The sequence below is a fragment of the Prinia subflava genome, chromosome 11 (assembly GCF_021018805.1).
Source record: "Prinia subflava isolate CZ2003 ecotype Zambia chromosome 11, Cam_Psub_1.2, whole genome shotgun sequence".
NCBI lineage: Eukaryota > Metazoa > Chordata > Aves > Passeriformes > Cisticolidae > Prinia > Prinia subflava.
The window spans coordinates 14,621,611-14,644,816 of NC_086257.1; the positions used below are offsets into that span (position 1 = coordinate 14,621,611).

Consider the following 23,206-nt stretch of genomic DNA (forward strand, 5'->3'; position numbering starts at 1 on the left):
ACAAAAGAGGAAAGTAAACACATGAAGCAAGACTTCCTACAGCAACCAGCTACAGTTACCAGATTTTCACTGCCATTGGTGCACTGAAATGATCCCACTTTTAGAAGAGCATTTGAGACACTGTCTCCCAGCAGTCCTGGCTACCTGCAGGCAGGGAGAACCCAGACACAACACCTCCTGTCCCAAAGCAGAGCTGGTGAAGAACAAAGTACTCAAACCAAAATGCTGTTCTTCATTGTTAATGAATGACTAACCTGACCTTTACCCCAGAGTAAGACAGGGAATGCTTTTTCCAGAAGGATCAACAGTGATTTCTCTATCAGGAACAATAAATATTTCCCTCGGTATGGCAGGCAATGCATTTCTTTCCTTGGCTGGCACTGACACAGAGCACGAAAAGACCGAGCACAAATCATAGCTCAGTCTCAACACTTTCCAAAACAAAAACAAGTGATGCCATTAAACTAAAAGCGTGACACATGCCTGAGGCTTTGCAGAACGTGGCTCAAACCTCGTCTACTTTGCACGTTGCTCTGGGACACTACTTTAATCCCATTGCTATCAAGTAACAACAGTAGTAACAGGACACTCCTGAAGCTTAATCCGCACTATACCATAGGTGCAAATTTCACATGGACTGGTTGAGTTATACTGTAACGTTGTAAATGTTCTTTCTTTCAGCACGTAAGCGACCTTAGCTCAGTCCAGTTAGTTCAATTCAAAAATTAATAAGGACAAATCAAATCCAGCCTACTTAAATTGCAAATATGAGCATCTACACAGGGATTTAATTCACTTTAACCAACCCACTGGAAAGGTTAATTGGATTCATTTTCTTGAGTAACCAACCATGTGTGGACAGACTCTAAGGATGAGATCTTGACCACACTAAAATGGCCAATAACAGTTTTGCTAGTGACTTGATAGGACGAACATTAACCCCTAAAACATCAGCTTCAGCTTTTGTTTCAGTAACACTGAGTGAATCATTAAGGGATGACAGGAGGTCAAAAGGAACCCCCAGCTGCCTGCACAAAAATATGGTTCCCACTCTTGGCCAACTACATCATCAAATTCGCAATTGCTATTTTGTAAGAATTCAGATTTGAAAAAAAAATGACCAGTGGCACGGAAACAAGTTTAAGGAAGTTTGGTTTCTTTTAAGCAGGAAACCATTGCTCTCTATTACTAGAGAGTAAATCTAAACTAACTTGATTATGACAGAGCTTCTGCTGGTTTATATCACAAATCACTGTCAGAAAGAACAAACCATCTCCTACAAAGCTTCCTAAACCCAAAGCAGCTCCAGGGCACGTTTAGCTGAGCTCAAAGGCACACGTGTGAGGCAGACGCTGTGCTAACAGGGAAGCCGAGGCCAGCCCGGCCCAGCCGAAGGTGAATCCGTGCTCTGAGCACAGGCCAAGCCAGCGGGACCCCTGAAAGCGAGGGGGGCACGGGGGCTCTGCGGGGCGGGAGCGGCTGCTTGGCGCTCCCAAGCTCAATGCAGGCCAGTCATAAAGCCCGGTAGGCTTAATCAAGTGTGTATAACCGGGGCCTCAAAGTCACCAGTCCCCCTCAAACCGCCAAATCTGAGGGATATTCACAGTTCTGCTCCCATTTTTCCAACGGCCCGAGCGGAGCCTCCGAACCCGGCCAAGCCGTAATTGCGAGGGACAGACAGACAGACAGACATCTCTGCCTGCTCGTCCATCTCCCGCAGGGTGCCCCGGCTGCCTCATCCCCCGCGGGAGCCCCGGCCCGGCTGCCCGAGCGCGGCGGAGGCGGCGGCCTCGGCCCCGGCGCAGACAAAGGGCTGCGCCCTCCCCCAGCGCCGCTCCTCGTCTTCTCCCGGGGAGAAGCGGCGCTGCCAGCCCGCCCCTCGCCGCTCGCCCGGGGAAGGCAGCGGGGCCAGCAGAGCGGCCACGGCTCTGTCCAGCGACTGCCGCTGCTTCTCCGCCGGCCTCCAGCCCTCGTCCCGGCCACCACCCGCCGGACAGCCCGCACCGGCGGCGGGACAGCCCCGCCGGTCCCGGGAACCCCGGAGCCAGGGCCGGAGCGCCCCGTCCCCTCCCGCTGACCCGGTTCCCCGCCAGCGCCGCGAACCGCCGCGGCGCCTGGAAATTGGAAAATAATAACGTTAAAAAAAAAAAAAACCCACCCCAAACCAACAGTTTCTCCCCTGCCTCGCTCCCATTCTCTCCCCACCGCCCCGTCCCGTCCAGCGCCCCCTCCTCCCCGCGCCGCGGTGAGCCGCACCTTCCTTGACTCTGGGCAGCTTGGAGTGGTCGATGCCGATGCCGGCCATGGCCGGGCCCGCGGGACCGGCCCGCCTGAGGGCAGCGCGGCCCGGCCGAGGGCTGAGGGCAGCGCGGCGGGGCCGCCCGCGCCCCGCACCACAAAGTTGGGAGCGGATGGAGCCGGCGCGGCCGGGCCGTACGGCGCGGGAGAGCGGACAGAAAGCGCCGGGCGGGGCGGAGCGGGGCCGCCTCGCCGCCCCTCGCCCCCCTCCGGGGAGGCGGACGGGGGCGTCCCGGGCTGCTTCTCCCTCCCCTTCCCCGGCGCGGCTCGGGCAGCGGCTCAGCGGGACGGGCGGCTTCCCAGGGCAGTTATTTATACATTTGGGTTTTTTTGATTTTTTTTGTTTTTAATTAATGTCTTATTGTTTGGCGGCGGGGTGGCTGTGTTGGGTGCTTTGAGGCCACGGCCGGAGATCCCCTCGCACCGCCGGGGCGGCTGTCAGAGCGCTGGGACAGGTCCGATCCCCCGGCGCTCTCCCGTACCGGCTCCGGCTGCCTCTGCCCCTTCACCCCCGAACCATCGCACCCCTGCTCGCACTGTTCTGCGGCCTGGGAAAAGCAGGCGTGTCCCGGTGCCAGAGCCAGCGGTGTCACGGGCCCCGCACCTTGTCCCTCGGGGCGGGGGCGGTGACAGTGTTGGGACGGGCACCTCTCGAGGAGGGAGGGCAGTGCAGGAGAGAGATTCGCGCTCACGGGGCACTGAGAGGCCTTTGAACCCCAGCGGTGCTGTGCCACACGAACTGGTGCCAGCTCTTGAAGGAGACCGGAGGGCACGCAGCTGCTGCCCACCTTGGTTTGCCGGCAGCAAAGAAACAGAACGACATGATGCTCCGTGGGCAAAGGGGAGAAGATAAGAGAAAGAGGATTTGGGGTTTAGGGATGTCTGAGCTTCTCTGGGCTGTGCTCAGCACAACCAGTCACTCATGTAGCTGTTATGTTTGATCATAAGTGCGTGACGCTGACAGCTATGCAAGCAGAAGAAGTTAATATTGCCACATTCGAAATTAATTGCTCGCAGCGTCTGTTCCAGTGGCCCATGACCTCCGTGCCTCTGGTGAGCAGGCGGACACAGAGGCTGAGCCCGTTTCCTGCTCCCCCTCTCCAACAGGCTCTGGGGAGCTCTGCACTGTGGGTGACTGGGATGGGAGCTCAGAGGGAGATAGAGCAGGACGTCAGAAAAAACATCAAAGGGAATAATATTTCAATTTTATTAAAAAGCAAAATCGTTAAAGAAAATGACCAAAAAAATTATTTCCAGAAGGTTGGCCTTGTGCTACTCAATAATTTTCTAGTCCTGTTTCCTGAAACTCAGGAACTGTCTGTCCTGAATTCTGCCCCTTTCAAACAATACTTCACCAACCCCAATGTGAGTGTGCATAGACTGTCCAATCTGACTGCCTTCACCCTCCCTTCAACTTCTTAGCCTCCTGCACAGAAAGTCACAGAACTGTGTGCATCTGTGGCCCCTTCTTGCTTTGCACACACCTGGTACCCCTCTCCTGTGTGCTGGCACACTCTGAGAGCTGATGGGCCTCCTGCCTGGAGGGATGCAGTACCACTTACAGAGAGGTGAGTGGTGCACAGCTGAGCCCCACTCCACAGGTTCTCCATATGATCACACAGATGGGGATTAGTCACAGGGTCTTGCCCCTCCAAGGGGCAGCTCACACAGATTATCCCCTGTCACAGTCCCAGCTCTGTGCATTCTAATCCCTCTGCCATCCACACTAGCAGTACAAATGGACTTCTTGCAAATAATCCCCATGGTTTTAGCCAGCTCCAGGCTAATGACAGGTCTAAAATCCATTTCCAGTTTCTCCTGAATTAGGGTTTTTCTGAACTCAGTATATTCCTCTGGAGATCCTTCACCTTTTTCATAATCAAGCTTTTTGATCACTTGATAAAATTTTTTATTGAGATTTATTTCCTCACAAAAGCAAAGACAAAAGAAGAGGCCAAGCAACCCAGACTGTACAAGAGAAGTGTCAATGAATGTACTGCTCTGACACAGGTCACAGCTTTCCAAACCCACAGTATGGTTTTCTCCTGTCCTTCTCTCATTATAGAGTATTCAAGTCAGAGCAGCAGCAGCTGAAATTCTGTAGCATTCACATTTACACAGCAGCTTTAATGCAACAGACCGACTTTATGATCCCACATTTATGAGCAAAGCTTTAAAGCTGTCCATCCCAATGGTCATGCACTTTATTCCACACACAGAGCTCTTTGCTCTAGTCTTCAGTAATGAATTTATATCATATTAAGTTGTCTGTCTGGGGCCAAAACCAGCAATGTAAATTAGTCATAAATCTGCACTGCATTCACGAGGTTCCGTGTTGGGCTGATGTGGCTTTGGCTGCTGTTATGAGTGAACCATCTTCCTGGATGTGTTTAACTTCACTAAAGTGAGATCTGGTACCCAGTACTCCAAGTCACAGCAGAGCAGTTCCTGATTTCAGGTTTCTAATACACAAATTATGGGCTCCTCATGCCTTCCTGTAGCTATATTTATTTATCTTGCAAGGTCTGCTGAAGCTCAGTGATAGCCAGTGGATGGTGAGCTCTGCTAGGACCTAAGGAAACTACAGGAACACAAAGTAAGTGACACTTTGTTCTTGCTGCTGGAAATTCAGGGAACATCTCCAGTTGTCGGAGCACAGAAAGGCTGGAGCAGGCTCCTGGGAAGGGTAATGCAGGCAAAACCCTGTCAACACTGTCAACCTGCTCCCTAAGGCAGTGTATTACACACCAAAATATTTTCTTTGCCTTCTTGACATCAGATTTCTCTCTCGTTTTAGCTTGAGTTTTGAGAGATTATACAGCTGAAGTCTCTGAAAATGGAAGATGGCATGAATCACTGGATTATAGAAGATCCGAAAATGACCACAGCAGGACTGAGGATGAGAAGGAATTAAACAGGGACCAGGGAATGGGTTGCTGATGTAATGCTAGCACTGCAGCAGCATCACATCTTAGGCTCCCCCAAAGGGCTCCTCAGTGTGATGATCTCACATCACCCTCCAAACTCTTACTTGTGTCTACAAGCTGCAGCTTCTAGGCAAAAAACCATGAAAAGTGTTTATTCTGAGAAACTGTCATCAGCTTTTCCTGTGCAAATTGTACAGCACCAAGCTTGACAAATAGTACATGTTGCAATGGGTAGGTGAATCCCAATAAAGCTGGGAAAACCATCCACTTCCTTTTATTGAAGATAACAAGACAATGATACTTCAATCTTTTATAAAAATAGGTACTTATTCTCACAGGACCTTCTGTTGGAGGAAAAGTCCATATTGTTTCCCATGAAAAAAGCATAATTCTGTCTGACTTTAACTCTTCTCTCATGGAGTAATTTCATTCAGAAAAGATTTTGCAGGGCACTAGTCCAACCCCCTGCTCATAGCAGGACTGGCTTCAAAATCTGATGAGGTTGCTCAGTGCCTTCCCCAGGTGAGGTTTGAAAATCTCCAAGGCTAAAGTTCACACCACCTCCCATGATTTTTCTACTTTTGTCTTGGTGGACTTCTCCTGGCTGCAGCCTGCAAATCTGGACCCTTGTCCTTGCACTGTGTGCTCAGTTTGGCTCTGCTTTCCAGCTGCCCCTCTCCGTGACAGACCACACTTACACATTTACATCTGTGAGGGGTGTCATGTGTGGGTGACAGCTGGGACAGGGGCTCAGACGTGGCACTGCAGCTGGACTGTGCCACCACACAAGCATTAAACACCAGGGAGCTCCAGCACGGGGCACTTTGCCCACCTGCACCCAGGCACCTGATCTGCCCCTACACACTGGAGTAAACCCAGACTGTTATGCTGGTACACCACACAACACTTCCCAGCTTTCACAGCACTGAAAACACTCCTGAGAGGATGCATGAAGGAGAGTCTGGGATACTTAAAAACAGAAAAAGAAAAAAAAAAGAAAAAAAGAAAAAAAAAAAAAATGGCAACGCAATCTGGACTGGTCCTCAGAAAAGCCACAGTGAGCTTTGATGAGCAGGAGCTGCCAGACAGAGCATTGGGACTAGGAACTAGGATTGCTTTATGCTGCTAAGATCTTTCTCCAGGCAGGGAGAGACTGTTTTGTGCTTGCTTCTTAAATAAACTGGGCACCTCTCCAAGTCTCCTGCTGTCATTTTAGGTCAACAGGATAACAACAACTGTGAAATAAATTAAGTCTCATCAAGATGTTCAGTTTTGACAGAACAGTCTTTGTCAAAGTCTCCTTAATGACGGCAAAGCTCGCTTCCAACTGATGGGGCTGCTGTCCGAATAGACACAGAGGATAACAATCCTACAGGCAGGAACTGGTGCATCCATTAATGGTTAAGGCAAAAGGATGGGAAAAATTGGTTCTAAGTCTCTCATGCTATCAGATGCCGCACAAGGCCATGTCCAAAACTTTTATGTTGGTGGTGACTGATGCCAGGGAACTGACCCTTCTGAGGACATGGGCTGTGGCTTTTCTTTCCAAAGTCACATTCCTCTATAAAACTATAAAACTCAGTGCAGGACTCCATTCAATTTGCAGGAAGCCTGAAGAATGTGGGTGCATTGTTTTTCCCCTGTGGTAAATAAAAGTCAAGGTTTGGGGGCTCAAACAGGACCTGCCCCAGCCTGGGGCAAGGATGCTGCAAGGCCTCCCAGGGAGGGAGGCAGGTGATGTAGTGATGCAGGGGAAAAAAAGACAGGGGAAAAAAATAGCACTTCAGACATCAACCTCCCTGCATTTCTAAGCTAAGACACTTCAAGAGAGGTTTGAAGTCCTGTGCCAGAAGGAGTGGATGAGAGGAAGCAAACATTACAGCATTGGCAAGGAGCACAAGAAGCAGGTGTGTAATTTCCGTAGGTAGCCGAATGGTGCCTGTGGGAATTCAGGTTCCCTGAAGAACAAGGAGAGCAGAAGCCTGCAAGGATTAAGGTATTATAGAGCTCACCAGGGGTAATGAATGGGGTGATTGCAAATAATGAGCAGAGGAAACATAACTTGTACTTACATGTAATGTAACATGGAGGAGCACTAGGAAAATCATGAGCCATGCCACAAGAGAACAAGGGGGGTTTCTGACTGTCATGTTGGAGAGTAAACATGTGCAATTCTGAAGTGAGGTATGCCTTCAAAAATTCTCACTTAGAGGAAAGTATTACTGAAAATGTTACATAGTAGATGAGGGAAGAAAAAAGTAGCTAAATGTGTCATTCCTTACTCTTGTGTCAGAAGAACAGAACCCAGCAGAATTACAAGTTATTCACTTAGTGCACTGCAGGGAGTGCCTGCAAGACCAAGCAATCGAGCCATAAGAAGCATGACAAATGTGGCAGCTAGTGATGAAGCACCTTGGTCATTCTCAGATATTAACAGCCACTGCCACTTGGATAAAACCTCAACACGCTGATTGTGTAAGAGGGAATTTGGTGGAGGCTGAAGTAAGTGCAGTTCTTGCCCAGCAGTGACTTTGCTATATTCCACTCAGAAAAATTTCTAGGTCTACCTGAAAAAAATCACCTAATATGATTATGAATCCTACCTAATATGATTACACCTGCCCATATTCTTCTGGATTAAAAAATATATTTAAAAAAAATAAAAATAAAAAATTTCTGTGTTATCACTTGTCCCATCTTGCTTCCCAAGCTGCAGGGTGATAAGGCACGAATATGCCCTACAGCCTCAGCTGGAATCCTCGTTTCAAGTCACTTTGTATGTGCAAGTCTACAGCTATAAAGTATTTGTGTTAGTTCAACCAAACACCCTTTTGCATGTGCAGAACTCTCGCAGAGTCTCAGTAGATCAGGGTGCAAATGAAAAGCTAAGTAAGAAGGCAGGCTCTCCAAAAGGCAAACTTTATGGTTACCTGCACAGGTTTCACCAAAACTCAACAGCTCTGTGTATGTTCCAAGCCCTCCCTTAGGTGACTTGTAGTGACAGTGTTCAAAAAATGGGCAACATTTCTCAATAAACCAAAACACCAGATGGTAACTGAGAGCAGGAAGAGAGGGAAAGGAGAATGACAGTGAAAGCTGGCACTGTTAGCAGATAGAGTTGACCTCCACCACCTTAAAAGTGCCCTCACTGTTATTTTTAGCAGGAAATTACCCAGCCTTGCCTTTACTCAAAGTAATACATGCACAAGCTGCATTCATCATCCAGGATGAACTCGGGGCTTGGAGAAGACAAGTCGTAAGAGAGAGGGGTCAAGCTCAGGGTAAATCTGGTGGTTTAACCAGGTCATTCCAGATCACACCTCTTCAGGACACTGTCCTGGCATGGTCAGATTAGTCCTACACAGGCTTACACCAATATTTGCCATTGAGGAGCATCACTGGAAGTGTGTTTGAGATCAGCAGGTCATGGCACATTTGAAAGCAGAAGAGGTTTCCACTTTGCCTTCCTCTCCCCACCAGGAACCTCAGCCAAGCCACCCCAGTCAGCAGGGAAGCTGAACCTGGAGAAGGTGCTTCAGCACAGGATTAAGAGACAGAAGTGAGGACTGGGGCATGACTGTCTGCTCCCTGTTTTCTTCACAGGCTGCCTCCTCCCGCATCCAAAACCTTCAGATTCTGGATTTACTCTTTCAGCCCCTCACTCCAGTGCAACACTTTGGAGCTGGCTTGCTCTCTGAGAAGCTGAATGGTTTCCTGGCAAACCTTGGACTGGTGAACCTGGAAGTGAAATCCAGACAGGCAGCCCAGCTTCACTCTTTACCTTCCACAGCCTCAGCCTCAAGGAATTGGTTCTTTTTAGTGCAATGCCCATGGGATGTGACCTGGTGATGCTTCTCTCTGTGTGTGATCCTTGGCTGCCTGCAGTGAGGTGGCAGCTGAGCTGCTCTACACAATACCTTGGACCTTTCCCTTTTCTTTCTCTGAGCAAGGATACAATTGAACTACAGCACCTAATTTTATTTCAGTAACAGTCCAAGCAACAGCTGAGCCCCAAAGACAAGCACATAGAAGGAGGAACAAATTGCGTGAGTCAGACTAAAAGCTTCATAAATATTGGTGGTTTTAAAAGTCCCCTAAGGAACAGAGAATCTCATTTTGTAACTACATCTCCCTCCCCATTATGCACTCCCTCCTCTCAGGAAGCTGCAAGGGGAGTTAGTCTCCTGGCTTATGAGCACAATATTTTAATTCTTCTCTGCAGTCAAGTTTCTCTGGCTAGGACTTTGCACCACACATCAGCAGGATATCTGAGCACTTTCCAGTGGTGCTTTAAATAACATTCTGGAGTGGGCTTTGTTCTCTCAGGTTGGCTCCAGCATAGAAGTGATTTGGTTAGAGGAAAATCAGACATTACATGTGTAAGAGATGAAGGCTGAAGAGCACAGGGTGCATTTCAGTACCTTATCCTCTAATTCCTCCCAGATAAAGCACAGTTGGAGAAACAGAGGAGCAGACATGCAATGGGAATGTAGACAGAAGAGATAAATAGTAATAAGTGCACAGTGGTGATACAGGCAAGAAAGGCAGACACCATGGGAGAAAGGAAGGACTTAGCTACAGAGGATGGGAACAGTTTGCTGTGCATGTGAATAGACAGAGGAGCTAGAGGCATGTGTCTCCAGGTGGGAACACTAAGCCACTGCCCAGGATGGAGAGCCCAATGACTCCTGTCTTTCTGACAGTGTGTACAAAGCTCACTTCACCCCTGCCAGAAGGCAGCTCTCTTTTCTTGCCTGCTAAATGCTTACCAACTTCTCTCTGATTTGTTGGCACTGTCAATCCCCCATTCTGTCTTTTCCTCTACAAGGCATGTCCACTCCCCATTTCCAAATTTCTTTGTTTTTCCTCACCCTCATCTTATTCTTAAGATCATTCTAGGCAAGAAATCAGTGATACATGAATCTCTCCATATGTATCACACAGACTGAAATCCTGTCTCTACCAGCTGAGACTCCCTACTTGCAGCCAAGTCCCACACTCAGTGCAGAGGTTGTGGCACCCTTCACTGGGCTTTCTTAAGCATCTGAAGTAAAGGCACTGCCCTGACAGGTCCTCCCTCAGCAGGTTGTTTACTTTGGGATGAAACAAGCTGTAGTTAAGTGGAGTCCATAAAACCATGACAAAGTCTGTGGATGCTGCTGAGGCTCAGCTGTAATAAACAGTGCATGTGATGCTTCATGTGTTCTTGGGAAGCTCTGAAAAAGAGAGAATATTGTGGGTTTTTTCTCCAACCCCAAATGTGCAGCATACAAAGAGGTCTGGCAACCTGCCACTCCAAGCTGGCTCTGGAAAGTCGTCCTTTTGTGTTCTCCTGTTTTAGCAGCTCAACACTGCCTCCTGCATCGAGTCCCTCACCCCTCCCCAGTGAATTCCACCTGCCTGAGGCTTGCTGTGCAACAGCAAGGGTGACTGCTTTAGGATTAAATTCAGGTTAGGCTATTTGGAGGCTGCAGTCCTACCTTCATTAGAGCCAACTGCAAAGCCCAAAGCAACTTCAGAGAAACTGGGATTTTATATAACATACCTGAAAATCTTAATTGCTGCAAAATCTACCAATCCACCCATCAGGGAAGAGAAGTCTATGAACACTTTGAGGAAAATGATGTCAGAGAGCAGCAAGGGCCAGCTGTTCCCTAAGGAACAGAAAGCCAAGTGCAGTTATGCTGACAGCAGGACAGGAACCCATCCTGAGAGGGGAAAGCAGGGCAGGATCAGAAACTGCAGCCAGGTTCAGTCAAGAGCCCCAGTGCTCAGGCAAGCCCATGATGATCAGGCAGATCCCAGGTGAAAATGGAAGCCAATCCACTGGTCAGCATCAGGCCTGATAACAGCAGTCAGAGATAAACACAGCTCAATGAGCACCAGACAGGTCCACAGGGAGGGGACATTTCCACAGTCAAGCAGGGAAGTCCACTTGCAGGTCTGGGTCCAGATCAATAGGGACCAGGCAAAGACACAGCTGAACCCCTGACCAGAATTCCTCCAGCATAGCTCTGGGATAAACAGGAGCCCAGGATGAAATTAAATGGATCTCCTGAGCTGATGGGCAGAGAGGGTGGTGAGGCCCCACCTGAGATTGCTCAGGACCATCAACACCCTCCAGGCACTGACACTTCATCTCTGTCACACTGAGAGCTGGTGCAGCTGGATTTGGTGGCACTGCTTGAACCAAGTCTTCTCTAAGTCTTCTCTATTCCTGCCCTCTGGGCTGTTGACCCTTGTCAATTTTCCAGTTTGGTCGTGTTGGGTTGCCTGAAGTCTGCACAGCTTTGTGAAAAGAGAAACTTCTACACGAAGGGACAGACTGGGACCGTGGGAGGTAGAGATGGAGCTCACATCTTCATGTTCTCATTACCCTTGAACTCCAGACTCAAATGGGTGATTATTTTGGATATTAATGACCTTATCAGTTATCAGACATTATCAATGAGTGAAGTAATAGAAAGAATGTGGAGACTGCACTGCTTTCCTATGGAGAATAAAATACATAAGAACAATAAAATACATAAGAACAATAAAATGTAATATTATTTCCAGTACCTGGGCTAATGGGGTAAAAGCAAGGGAATTTTGCAGGTGGGAGCTTAGACAAGCCCCACAGTGCAAATCAATTATCTCCTAAATTCAAAAAATAAAATAATTCTGCTTCTCTCTACCAATTCATCTCCTCCTCATGGCATCCACTCCTCACAGCATCCACTCATCTTCCTTCTCATATGTAAATATAGCATGGCAGTTCCCCACCTTCACCAGAGCCATCACTTGGAAGGTCTGGCACACTCTCTACATGAGTTTTCTTTGGGGACTGAACAGTTGCAATGATCCAGAACTGAAGTTTCTCTGCAGTGAGAGAGGAAATCCCAGGAATAACTCAACTTCCTGAAAGAGCTTGCCAATAGTCTATGAGATCTTGTATCCAAAGGTAGAGAAAAACAGTCAGAGATCTGTGGATTTTGCAAAAACTTAAATGAAAACTTTTGCAAAAACTAGAAGAGATGGAGAAATTCACCTTCGGTATCCAGGTGAAGACAACTTCACAGCAGATCTCAAGATGGACTGAGATGTAGCCATTTAGCACTAAATTAAAATAAACTTGATCTTCCCTTAGGGGTATAGTTTTGAGTCAGAGCTGCTATTTTCCAGACTGGACTCCTGTGCAAAGTGGTGCCCTTCAAGTTATGGCCTCTGCTTCATGGGGGCTGCTCACCTCTGACCAGTTTGAAACTGGCACCTTAAGGGGACAGGGGTGGCTGGAAAAGTGTTCCAGTAGAACATAGGTGTCCTTCAGTCCAAATAGAACTTTGTGAAGAAGGTGAACACTTCAGATAGCTGTTCACTAGTTCACAAGTCTGAGGGAAACTATGAGTTTGGTCAATTCGTATATATTATATCTCCAGAGAAAATGTTGGAATATTTTCTCAGTAGAGAGCTCTTCGTCAATGGAAGCATCACATTCATTTTTATAGGCATATCCCACAAAAAATCTGAGCCTCTCCCCCTCCATTTTTGTTGATAATATATCAAATGATAAAATATGACAAGAGTTATTAAAAGGCTTGTCTTTCAATACCTATCCAAAGCACAGAACAAGTTGTAGGGAGAGCTGGGGACCTGAAGCCAAAAGCCCAAACATGGAAATGATACTGTCTTTTAGTTGAGATGAAGTGCAGGTACCATCAGATGAAGCTATCTTGGGTAATCTGGCATGACGTGGTGTCAAAAAAGCACACAGAGTGAGTCACTAGGAGTGTATGTACAAATCAGAGCTTGCCCTGATCCTCTCCCCCATCCCACCACGGGGGGAGTGAGCTGGCAGCTCTGTGGTGCTTAGTCCCTGGCTGGGCTTAAACCACGACAAGTACAGTTCTGCTGGAAGAGGACAAGTGAAGAACAAAGCCTAGCTTACTGTTACTATTACAATGTTTTTCGTGGTAAGGTTGTTGTGAAAAAGTAGTAACAGGTCCCTGATCAGTAGTGATGGATAGGCAACCAATGGAAGTAAAACCAAAATGTAGTCATGGCTTGAGAAGGCATGAAATATATGAAATGTATCTCAGTACTTTGCTCTAAAAATATAAAACAAGGCTGTGTAGCCAGAACCAGCATCTGACCTTCCACTTCTTTTTTTTCCCCAAGAAAAGAACTGAAGACTCTTGCCCATCCTTGACGTATTCCATACCTACTGCCAGATCTGCACTCCCCCACTCAGACATAATCCCAAAATAGGGTGTGATGCCTTTCCCGTTGACAAAACCATAAGTCACTGTGAGCAAGACACACTCAACTTTCTCCAATCAGTTAAATGAAAAGAGCTCTCCCCCTCTGTTTCCCACCACTTCAGCACTCATTATATCTCACATTAATTAATATGGCCACTAGGAAGTGAGATGATAAATTACAAAACCCCATTAACCTGATTCTGTCCAAACTGGTAAAATATGGCAGCATTAGACAAATCGACAAATCTTGCATTAGACAATTCTTGCTTGCTAACGTGGGAGTCCTCATGCCTGAACTCTGTTAAAACAGCAGCCCTGAAAAAGTATTTTTAATGTGTGTATGTATGGAATGTATATCAACGTGCGTGAACAGTGCACGCCTGTGGGAACATCAGAATTCATTAGATCAGTCTGATATGAGATGTATTGAACAGGTTCCATCTGACATATGTTACTGGGTTGTTCTGTCCACTCCCAACGGAGTGAATCATATTGACAGGTTGAATTATATCTCAAGAGATATTTTTCTCCCCTCCTCCAAAGGCCATTTGCAATCACAGCACATCCACTGCCTCTTAAAAGTGAGCTCATCTGGCGCTGGTTGCATTGAAGTCCTCCACCGTGCCTGAAGGAAGGATGCTTCTGGGCGCTGGGAACGTGGAGAAGATGTGGTCTGCCCAGCTGTGTCTGGGAGTGCTAACCCTCCTGACCATGGCTCTGTGTGTCCCATCCACGCATGGGGACCCTTTTTTACTCCAAGGTAAGCTGGCATACAGGCTACATGACACAGGTAGGTGGTTATCCTTTTGTTTGCTGCTTGCCATGGCCAATGCAACACTCGCTTCTCTGGGAAAGGAATCAAAATGAACCTCGAGCTATGCTGAACAATCTGTGTTAACATGGGTGCTAGCAAGAGGCTTGTTCATATTATCATGAGCTAAAGCTGTCCTTCTGCTCTGCAGCTGGTTGTATGAGACCTTCTGCTAATCAGTGAAAATATCAGATCTGGTGAAATCTGGTAAGGGTAGCTCTTTCTCTCCCATAAGAAATTTTTTTAAAAATTAAAATATCAGAGAGTAGCAATTCCAGTATGTACCATATGAGATTTGACAGCTCATAAATGTCAGTAGTACGCTGATGCTGAACTTTTTTTTCTTCACAGAACTTCTTTTTATATGTACTTCTCCCATAATTTAAATTAATGTTAACTTGAATTTGTACTGCAGGGAAATGTCAATCATTAGTGCTCTTTCTTAAAGAGGCTTGGCAATGGAAAAAAAGAAAGAGCCGCTAAATATAGGCTTGAAAATAACATTGCTTTTCAAATGATTTTTCCTCTTATATCACCTATTTATTTTTGTTATTACAACCAAAACATTCCCCAGGCCACTCTATCTAAATCCTGCTTCTGTTTAGCTTTTACTGGAGTGTTTATAGCATTGGGGTTTTTTTTCCTGTAGCAAATCCCCTGAAAAACTAAAGTAGCTATTTTAAAATTATAGCTGTCCTTCTTAGTTAGGAATGAGGTTTGTGGCACTCCATGCTGACTGCAGGTCGCTCTGCTCACTCCCTTGGGTTTATTTCCAGAGATTGCAATCGGGACCAGCGGCTTCAGCCGCAGCGGGAGGCAGGCTTGAGTCTGGCCAAGTACTTGGAGCATCCCTTTGGCCAGGGTCCCTCAGCCTCTGCAGATTTATGTGACGTTAGCTGATGGAACTGAGTCCCACACACTCCTCTTGAGCATCCTTCAGGCTCGTCTGGTTCAACGTTTTGTTCCGTGTGTACCAAGAACAGTTACATTCATCCCCTGAGAGGGGCTGATAGCCATATGAGACTGCATTGAGCAGAAGTCCTAAAGATCCTGGAAGAAGAGAAAAAAAGCCTTTTTGTATAATTGCTTAGTATTTTCCCTGGAATTCTGTAGGCATATTCTAGGGTTTTGTAGGGCCTGGGTGTGGGGTAGGGTTGTTCAGACCAAAGATTTCTTTGAATGGCCACTCTCTCTATAAAGTCTGGCTCCTGTTCTGACATTCTCAAAAATTAGTGCCACATTCTGGTCTCAGATGACTCTGGAAATCTGTTGGAAAGAGCTGGGAGGGTGTCAGAGCCTTCAGGGCACTGAACAGCCCCATCCCCTGCATCTGTTGGTTTCTGCTGAACCCTTGACCTTCACAACCATTCATTTGAGGGCATAGCCACAACCACTAAAGCAAAACCACTGAGAAAGTGCCCTAAAGGGGCCTCTTAGAGAGCTCAAAATTGCTTAGAGACAGCAGCTTGGGGAGGTTTTTCCTCGAAAAATTCTGCATGGTCTTGCTTTAAGTTCCTCCACTCTTGAGCTCTGTTCAGGAAAAATCCTTCAGTTGGCAATCAGACAGAGCAGCCCCAAGGGCGGGTGAGCCCAAGAAAGGGATGTGGGGCTGCAAGGCTTTTCAGCTGTAGTACCCACACCTCTGTCAGCCCTGGGAAGGTGTGTGGAGTGCGTGGGGAAGCTCCTGCAGTTTAGAGAAGAGAGGATGTTGTGGGCTCCTGTCTGGCTTTGCAGAGGTGCCCACCCCACCCGCCTTGCAGAAGAGCTTGGGACTGTGGGACTGTGTAAATCAAGGTGATGTCTCCAGCTCTCTGCAGCCAGTCGTGCTGATGAGGCTGCAGTGGAACTGGCCAGCAGCCCAGGGCTGGCAGGGAGGGGTCCCCATCCCACACCCTTCCCCTGTGCAGCCCTCACTGCCTGGACATTTTATTCTGTGCTCACACACCTTCCTTTTCCACTGAGCTCCTTCCACCCTCATGAGTGCTGCTGACAGGAGGCATTTTCCTTCCACTTCTTATCCTTCTTAATTTGATTAAGAGATTAATGGCATCAATTTATTAATTGATCCTTAATTTGATGAGATTGAGAAAGATGTGGTTTATGTGCTGCAGAGAACCGAGTGCTTCCAGAGAGAGAAGACACAAATCACGAGGACACATTGCTGACTCTGCTCCTTAATAAGAAATTCGCATGGCGGAGGCCAGAAAATATTGGTAAGTGAGGGGGAGGGGAGACTTCTATTTTCTGAGTCTGTGTTTGCATGGATGCAAAGAACCTGCTTCTCAGGTTCTTCAGAAATGCCAGCTGCTCAGAAAGTGGAAGCAGCACCCGGCATGGTGCCTACATGTGATTAATGCCAGATGCTCTCTAATGGGGCTCTGGGACCTACTTTTGCAATGCAAAGCCATCAAAAACCATGTACCTTAAATCCTCAGACACTCAAGACTTTGCTGGGAACATGTGTGTGTACATAAGTAAAAACAAGAAATTTTCTGCTGAGTCCCTGTGGCCCTGCCATCCTTAGATGTTGTGTGCATTGCCTGATGCATGGACCAGCTTTGGGAGTCACCTCTCTGCCCACACCCCACACAGCCCCGTGTGCTTTTGAGAGACAGTGGCATCTTATTATCATTTGGGGCAGGGGGATTTCACCAAGATTTTCCAGTGAGATCTCTTGGGGTCAGGTGTAGTTTGGGGCAGGTTTGGGGTTGGGCAGTGGGAGCTCCTGCCTGGGCTAAGCCCCTGCTGCTGCTGGGAGAGATTGAGACAATTGGCTTTTCCCACACAGCCACCAAGGATGGGCCAGGGAAAGGCTCTTCCTATCTGTGCTCTGGGAACAGACACCAAATTTAAAAGCCACCTGCCAGTGGCTAAACTCAGACCTGCTGAAGAGAAATTTGGGCTTTCTCTGACAGGAGACACAGCGACCACAAGCACCAGAAGGATGACAGAGGTCAGCTGTTCCCACGGCCACTGCAGCCAGGGCAGGCTTTGGCTGGATGTGGTGGTCTCAGAGCAGGAAGCTGCCCTTGCCTGTGAAAACAGCTGAGAGGGGGGCCCAGCAAAAACGTTGTTATCAGAATCCATTTATCAGACTCACTCAGTGCTCTTCCCCAGACCCTTGTTAATGCAGCAAGGCAGTGGTTAAACAAGCCTGGGAAAAGTAAATAAACATAAATAAATCAAGCCCTTATACTAACAAAGGCATTCTTCTTGCAAAAGAGATGCATTCAAGAAATAACATTTTTATGATAAGTTTATGGATTATTGCACTTATTACTCCTAGAGGAAAGGCTGCATTTTTTTGCCAGACAATTCAATATAATGAATCTCTGAGCAAAGGACAGACAGAGGATTTACAGCAGGCAGTTTCTCAAGGCTTCATCCATAAATTAACTTCCTTCTCCCTGTCTGAGATAATCTGTTCCACATTTCAACCACTGTTCATTTTCTAGTCATAGCAGTCATTGGCCAAACTTACGGTTTGCAAATAGTCAAGCCAAAACAGGCACTTGAAACTCTGCAAGAGATGAAAATGTTAATAATAATAATTCTTAAGTAACACTTCTGACTTATAGATATGCCAGGGTCTCTCTGTCTCTACTTCATGGGTATATTAAAGATGTTTAGGAGGAATCTGCCTGAGGTCATTGCTGATAATGCCAGGAACAGAGCCCACACATTCTGATTCCATCCCACCCCATCCCCATCTCATCTCTCAAATCGAATCCTAATGTAATGGATTTGCTTAGGAACTGATGCTTTTACTGTTGGATGAATATCAGAAAATATTCAGGATTTTTCTACAAAACTGTTTCTTTCTTGAAGGAGAAACCACTAAGGCAGTGAGCTCTTTCTTGGCACCCTCCTGCTCAGTTTCAAACATTTAAAAAAAAATCCAACAAAAACAAAAGAAGCCCAAGTCTGGCAATGTGTACTGTGTGTTGAAGTCTTATCTGAAATCTGAAATCAAGGGGAATTATGTCTTAAATCCCCCTGATGATCCAGACCAATGTCTGCTGCCACATTAGGAACAGAGAAAAGAGGCAGCTCCAGGGCTGTTTTTTGATTTGCTTGTGGGGCCCAGCAAAAACATTCCTTAGCTCTTTCCTGGCTCTTCTGCTTATTTTAGTGCATTTTTTCCCAAACTAGCACTTAAAACCAGCTGATCACTTTGCACTCCCCTCCCAGGAGAACTGCTGTAGCCAGTCACTCAGTTTTGACCGAGCTCATCTGTCTTATTAAAAACTTAACTTGTTATGACATCAGTTTGGGTCTGGAATAAGGTACCTCAGTCCTCAAGAGCTGTGAAACTGAGATTCTCCACCCCTGTTGCAATTCCAGGCTCTTCTCAGTTCAGCTGGATATTTCAGATCCTGTTCTTTGGCACCTAACCCTCCCCTCTTTCTGTGTGGGCAGTGCATTCATCCACCTGCACAGTTTTTTGAGAGTAGTGCAGTACTGATTAGCCTTGAGATCTCTAAGCCTGATCTTTGAGGCTGGGCCCCAGGTCCTCGTGCTCCCCTAATGTTTAGAAGTGTGCAATCTGTGCACTTACTGCTATGTGACTTCTCCTGTTGCTCCACTCTGCCAGCCTGGATCTTTGCTGACTTATAAATCGGTACGTTCTGCTAGGCTAAATTTGTGTCTTCTGACTTCTGCCTGCATGGGTGATGTGAGGAAAGGAAGGAATGGGATTTAGTATAAAAGCCAGTGACAGAAAAGGCAGCATTGGGGATTTGCAGTTAGGGGGATAAAAATTTAAAAGTAGCAAAGATATAAAATACCTGAATTGGTATCACACAGTAAGTGACCTCATTGGGCCAATTCCCCTATGGCCTGGTGAGCAGAAAAGAAGCCTCCCTCATAATGGAGAATCAGGATAAGGTCCCATAGGATTCAGCAGAGAAAACCTGCTTTTCTGTCTGTTTCTGCTGTTCATTTGAAGATCACGAACAGGAGTTAAATGATAACTAGGTCTTTGCTTGTTGATCTCTGGAGAGGGCAAATGAAGAAACATTTTTAATTTGAGCTTTGAGAAGCAATGCAGATACTGATGTTACTCTCTCCTTGCAGAGTGGGAGCTGGCAAAGAAATTTGAAGAGCTTGAAGAGGTGAGAGGAGCAAATGCACAGACACACAGATGCATGTTCTTGCATGGGTAGTTAAACCATTGTGTAAACTGGTTTTATGCCCTATCCTTCCATCTTTGCATCCTGCTACCCTTCCCCCTGCTGCTGTAATTTAAGCATGGATTGAGAAAATGGAGAAGCAGAACCTGGGCTAAAGAGCTGCACAAGCTGGGAAAGGTAAAAAGAGAACAGGGCTATGGACTGGTGCAATAAAAGCTGAGCAGCTCCTGCCTCTGCCACCAGTGAAAGGCCAGTGAAGGCCAAGCCAGGAACAAATTAGAGACCAAAGGAAATCTCTATAGGAGAAAAGGCAGTGGGAAGAGGAGGTCATGCTGCCTTCCTAGGCATTGTAGGAGCTGGCTGCTTCAGGTAACAGGTTGGAGGGAAAGCCACTGCCTGCCTAAACAAGAATTTTTCTGGACTCTTTTTGTGAGAGTGGCCCTACTCAAGGTCAGAGCCCTGCTAGGATGATCAGAGCACACACATACAAATAGAGTCCCCATCCTACACCCACTGCCCAGGAACAGGGAAAGGTCTGCAGCAACCTTGGTGTGGCTCCCACTGAGGCCCAAACCCTCCAAGCAGTGGAGGGGCTTTTTTACTCCTTCTCAGGCCAGGTCCAGCTGTTCCAGCTGTTTGCATGGATGCTGGAGGTCCTGCTAAGTTCCACATGGCAGTTTTTATTTTAGACTGAAAAATCCAAGTCCATCATGCCAGACAGAAGGCTGCCAGGTCCTACACTAGCCTCTCTCTCCAGGGCTGAAAGACATAAGTTCTGACTTTTTGAGAGCAGCTCTGCCAGAGCAAAAGTTGGGATGATGGCTGTAGATGCTCCCAGTCCACAAGAAGAAAATAGCTAAAGATGAAGAAATGCAGCAGATTGTCCACATTATAACCAAGGGAAGGTAGTGAGGACTGAGAGGGAGAGAGAGGAGGGCCAGCCCAGGGCAATGGAGAAGCAGTGCCCTCTGCTGCAGTGTCTGGGTGCCTGGAGACCTCCTGCCCCATCACTGTCCTGACTCTCAGTGCGGCAGTGTCCTTCTACACAGCCTCCTCTCCACAGGGACTCACACACAGGGTGGGGGGAAAGAGCAGGGAGTGCCCACACCACTGCCACCAAACAAACAGCTTAATGAAGGAGGGCATGAGGAGGTATGAGTGCTCCAAAGGCAGATCCTCTGGAAATGGTCCTGCTCCAGGGAACACTCTATCCTTCCCAGTGATGTTGCCAGCCAATCTATATGTAGCTCCTTTGCCGTGCATGTCCCAGCACTCTGTGGAGCTCCTCATGATGGGGCCCTTGTTTACTGCTGTTTTTCTGTTTGAACAGCTGGAGAAGTTGAAGGATCAGCTCTCAGCTGAGGATGGGTCAGAGGTGGCCTATGCCTTGGAAAGTCTCTCAGCATCCCAGCCCAAAAAACGCGGTAGGTTTTGAATTTGAGCCTTGCAGCCATCCTGTCCACTCTCATTTCCAGGGCTTCCTTTGTGCAACAAAGACAGTCACAGTAAACATGCCCCAAATATGCTGAAAAACAGCTGGTTGGCAGCTTTTCGAGCAGTCCTGGCTCTCTCTTATGGCTGGCTGGTTCAGCAGCTGGTGAGAAGGATTGTGTCCCCCAAGCCTGCCTGCTGTCGTGGCAGATGCACCAGGTCTGCACACCCAGGACCTCATGGAGGCAGGCAGTGTCACATCCTGCTTTTCACAGAGGAATGTGAGGTTCTATGAGCCATGAGTGCCTGCCCTGGAGGGGACAGTTCTGTATGAACACGTCCCCACAGTGCACCCCTCGCTTTGCTCTGGCCTCAAAGCAACTGCTGGAGGCATAATGAGGCATGTGGACTGCAGGCATTCCCCTCTGCCAAGGTCAGTGCCTCCCCACAGAGAAAAAAGGAGCACTTGTCTGCTGCTGAAAACAGCTCAAAAGGATGTGGAAATCAACCAAGAATGCAGGGAACTAAGATCTGGTGTGTCCCTCAGTTGGTCTCCAAGCTTTGTCCAGTCATTATGCAGTGGTTCAGGAGAATATTGCACCAGTGCTCCTGTGAAGCTGCCCCTGACAAACACATGGACAGTGCTGCTCACTCTGGCCTCAGTGGATTCCTCCACAAAGCAGTAGCAGCTGTGAACCAGAAGTCACTGATGACAGATCTGGCCTAAGAACAAAAGAGCTGGTTCTGCCCTTAGTCCACATGCTCTGTGCACGTGGAAGCTGACAACTGCCAGGCAGCCAAGAGAAAATCCCTTTGTGCAAGGCTTGCTTACATGCTTAGGTGATCCTTAGGCAATATGCAATTTATAAGCACCCCTGGAGGCTGTCACTAATTTGGCTAATGTAATTCATGCCCCCACCAGTCTGGAAGGTTTAATGTAGATAAAACTGCTACACATTGCCAGGTTTAAATCAGATTCTGACAGAAATGAAAGCAGGCAATCTTTTACTTCATCTAAAGTCCTTCCAGTCTGGGAGGAGCTCATGTCTCAGCATGAGCACTGCTGATTCAGTAGGATTTTTGTTGCAAGATTCTGCTTTCAAAACCAGGTATAAATCTCTTCTCATACTTGATAACAGGAAACTCACATGGGATTCATGCTAGTTGCGATACATTTACTTTTTCCAACATTGAAATATACATCCTTCCCTAATTTAGTCTTCTTAGAAGATTCTACAGAAATCAGTGTTGTTTGGAGGATGGTTGGTAGCAGAGTGGTAATGACTGGGTTTAGAAAAAGTAAGAACCAGATCTAATCTCTCCAAGTCAGTATCCTGCTCTTCCAGTCAGCCACAGGTGAAAAGTCCTGCACACACCTCTGAAGCAGCAAAACTGCTGACCAGTAGACAGGAAAGAAAAAGCTGGTTCCTGATATTGCTGGAGTAGAACAAAAGGAAACCTTTTAAATCAAGCAACATGAAGACAACTTTTGGACCCCAAGTTTGCACTATGAGCAGCTAAAAGAGACACTTTCTAAAAGTTTTATATGAACTCAAAACTGGTTATTGAGATGTGTCCTGAAAGCACAATACTGGCTGCATGCTTGAGCTCTCTTAAGACATGGGTCTTTTGAAACCTTCTCCAGAGCTAGAGTGGGAAGCTGGAAAAAGTCCCTTGTATGCTGACATCTTTCTTTTGTATCCCTCCACAGCCTGTTTTTGGAAATACTGCATCTGAAGGTTTGCCAGGACTGGAGGATGAAGATGAGCCCTTCCCCAAACTGCCTTGCTGGGCATTAATGCATTAAGAGTTTGCTCTGTTCCCTCATTGTGCTGCTGATTTGGAAGCCATCCTCCATGCCTGCACCACAGCCAAGTCTGACCGGGGCCGTGACAGGAGCTGGCAGCCCACTGCCACTCTCTGCTGTTCCTTTCTTCCAGGTTTAACCCACCGTGATCTTCTCCTCAGAAGATGCTTCCCAACTTTCTGTGCTGTCCTGTGTGTGCCATTCAGGCTGCTGCCACTGTGCACTCCCCCCTTCTCACCAGGTCCCCTGGGGCACCGAACACCAACTCAGCTTCCCCGGGCTTGGGGCTCAGCCCACACCTGCAGGCGTGGCTCTCAGAGGTGTCTGGGTTTGCTGTCACCTCCTGGGCAGGTCTGAGCTGCCCTGGTGGCCGCTGTTGGGACAAGAAGGCGGGCTGGGTGTGAAGTCAAGGGCTCAGGGCTGGATTGCTGGGCCAGAGCTGCTCCTTGCTGCATCCCACAGCGTGCACAGGGGAGGGCAGGCAGAGAGCTCTGGGTCCTTTGGATACCATTCCAATAAAGATTTTCTGTTGCACAGAAGCATGTGTTATTTGCTTTCTC

At 47.5% G+C, this 23,206-nt stretch overlaps 2 protein-coding genes across 3 annotated transcripts in view; one reads left to right on the forward strand and one right to left on the reverse strand.

Moving 5' to 3' along the window:
* The window catches only part of CCDC50 (coiled-coil domain containing 50), a 41,766-nt gene extending 38,891 nt beyond the window's left edge, over window positions 1-2,875 (reverse strand). The window contains exon 1 of one of the 2 annotated variants that reach the window (XM_063408767.1): window positions 2,257-2,875. In XM_063408767.1, the coding sequence (XP_063264837.1) occupies window positions 2,257-2,305 (49 nt within the window). In that variant the 5' untranslated portion in view covers window positions 2,306-2,875. The remainder of the gene's footprint in view (window positions 1-2,256) is intronic. The other variant, XM_063408769.1, reaches the window with a different exon arrangement.
* Window positions 2,876-14,046: 11,171 nt separating this feature from the next.
* UTS2B (urotensin 2B) lies at window positions 14,047-23,206 on the forward strand. Its single transcript, XM_063407951.1, has 5 exons — window positions 14,047-14,225; window positions 16,388-16,489; window positions 19,353-19,390; window positions 20,739-20,832; window positions 22,551-23,206. Exons 1-5 carry the CDS (start codon window positions 14,102-14,104, stop codon window positions 22,574-22,576), a joined length of 384 nt encoding a protein of 127 aa, XP_063264021.1. The 5' UTR covers window positions 14,047-14,101; the 3' UTR covers window positions 22,577-23,206.

Coding starts and splice junctions, on each gene's coding strand:
- UTS2B (XM_063407951.1), top strand. CDS start 14,102: ATGCTTCTGGGCGCTGGGAACGTGGAGAAGATGTGGTCTGCCCAGCTG. Junction 19,391..20,738: donor AATTTGAAGAGCTTGAAGAG/GTGAGAGGAGCA, acceptor CTGTTTGAACAG/CTGGAGAAGTTGAAGGATCA. Junction 20,833..22,550: donor ATCCCAGCCCAAAAAACGCG/GTAGGTTTTGAA, acceptor ATCCCTCCACAG/CCTGTTTTTGGAAATACTGC.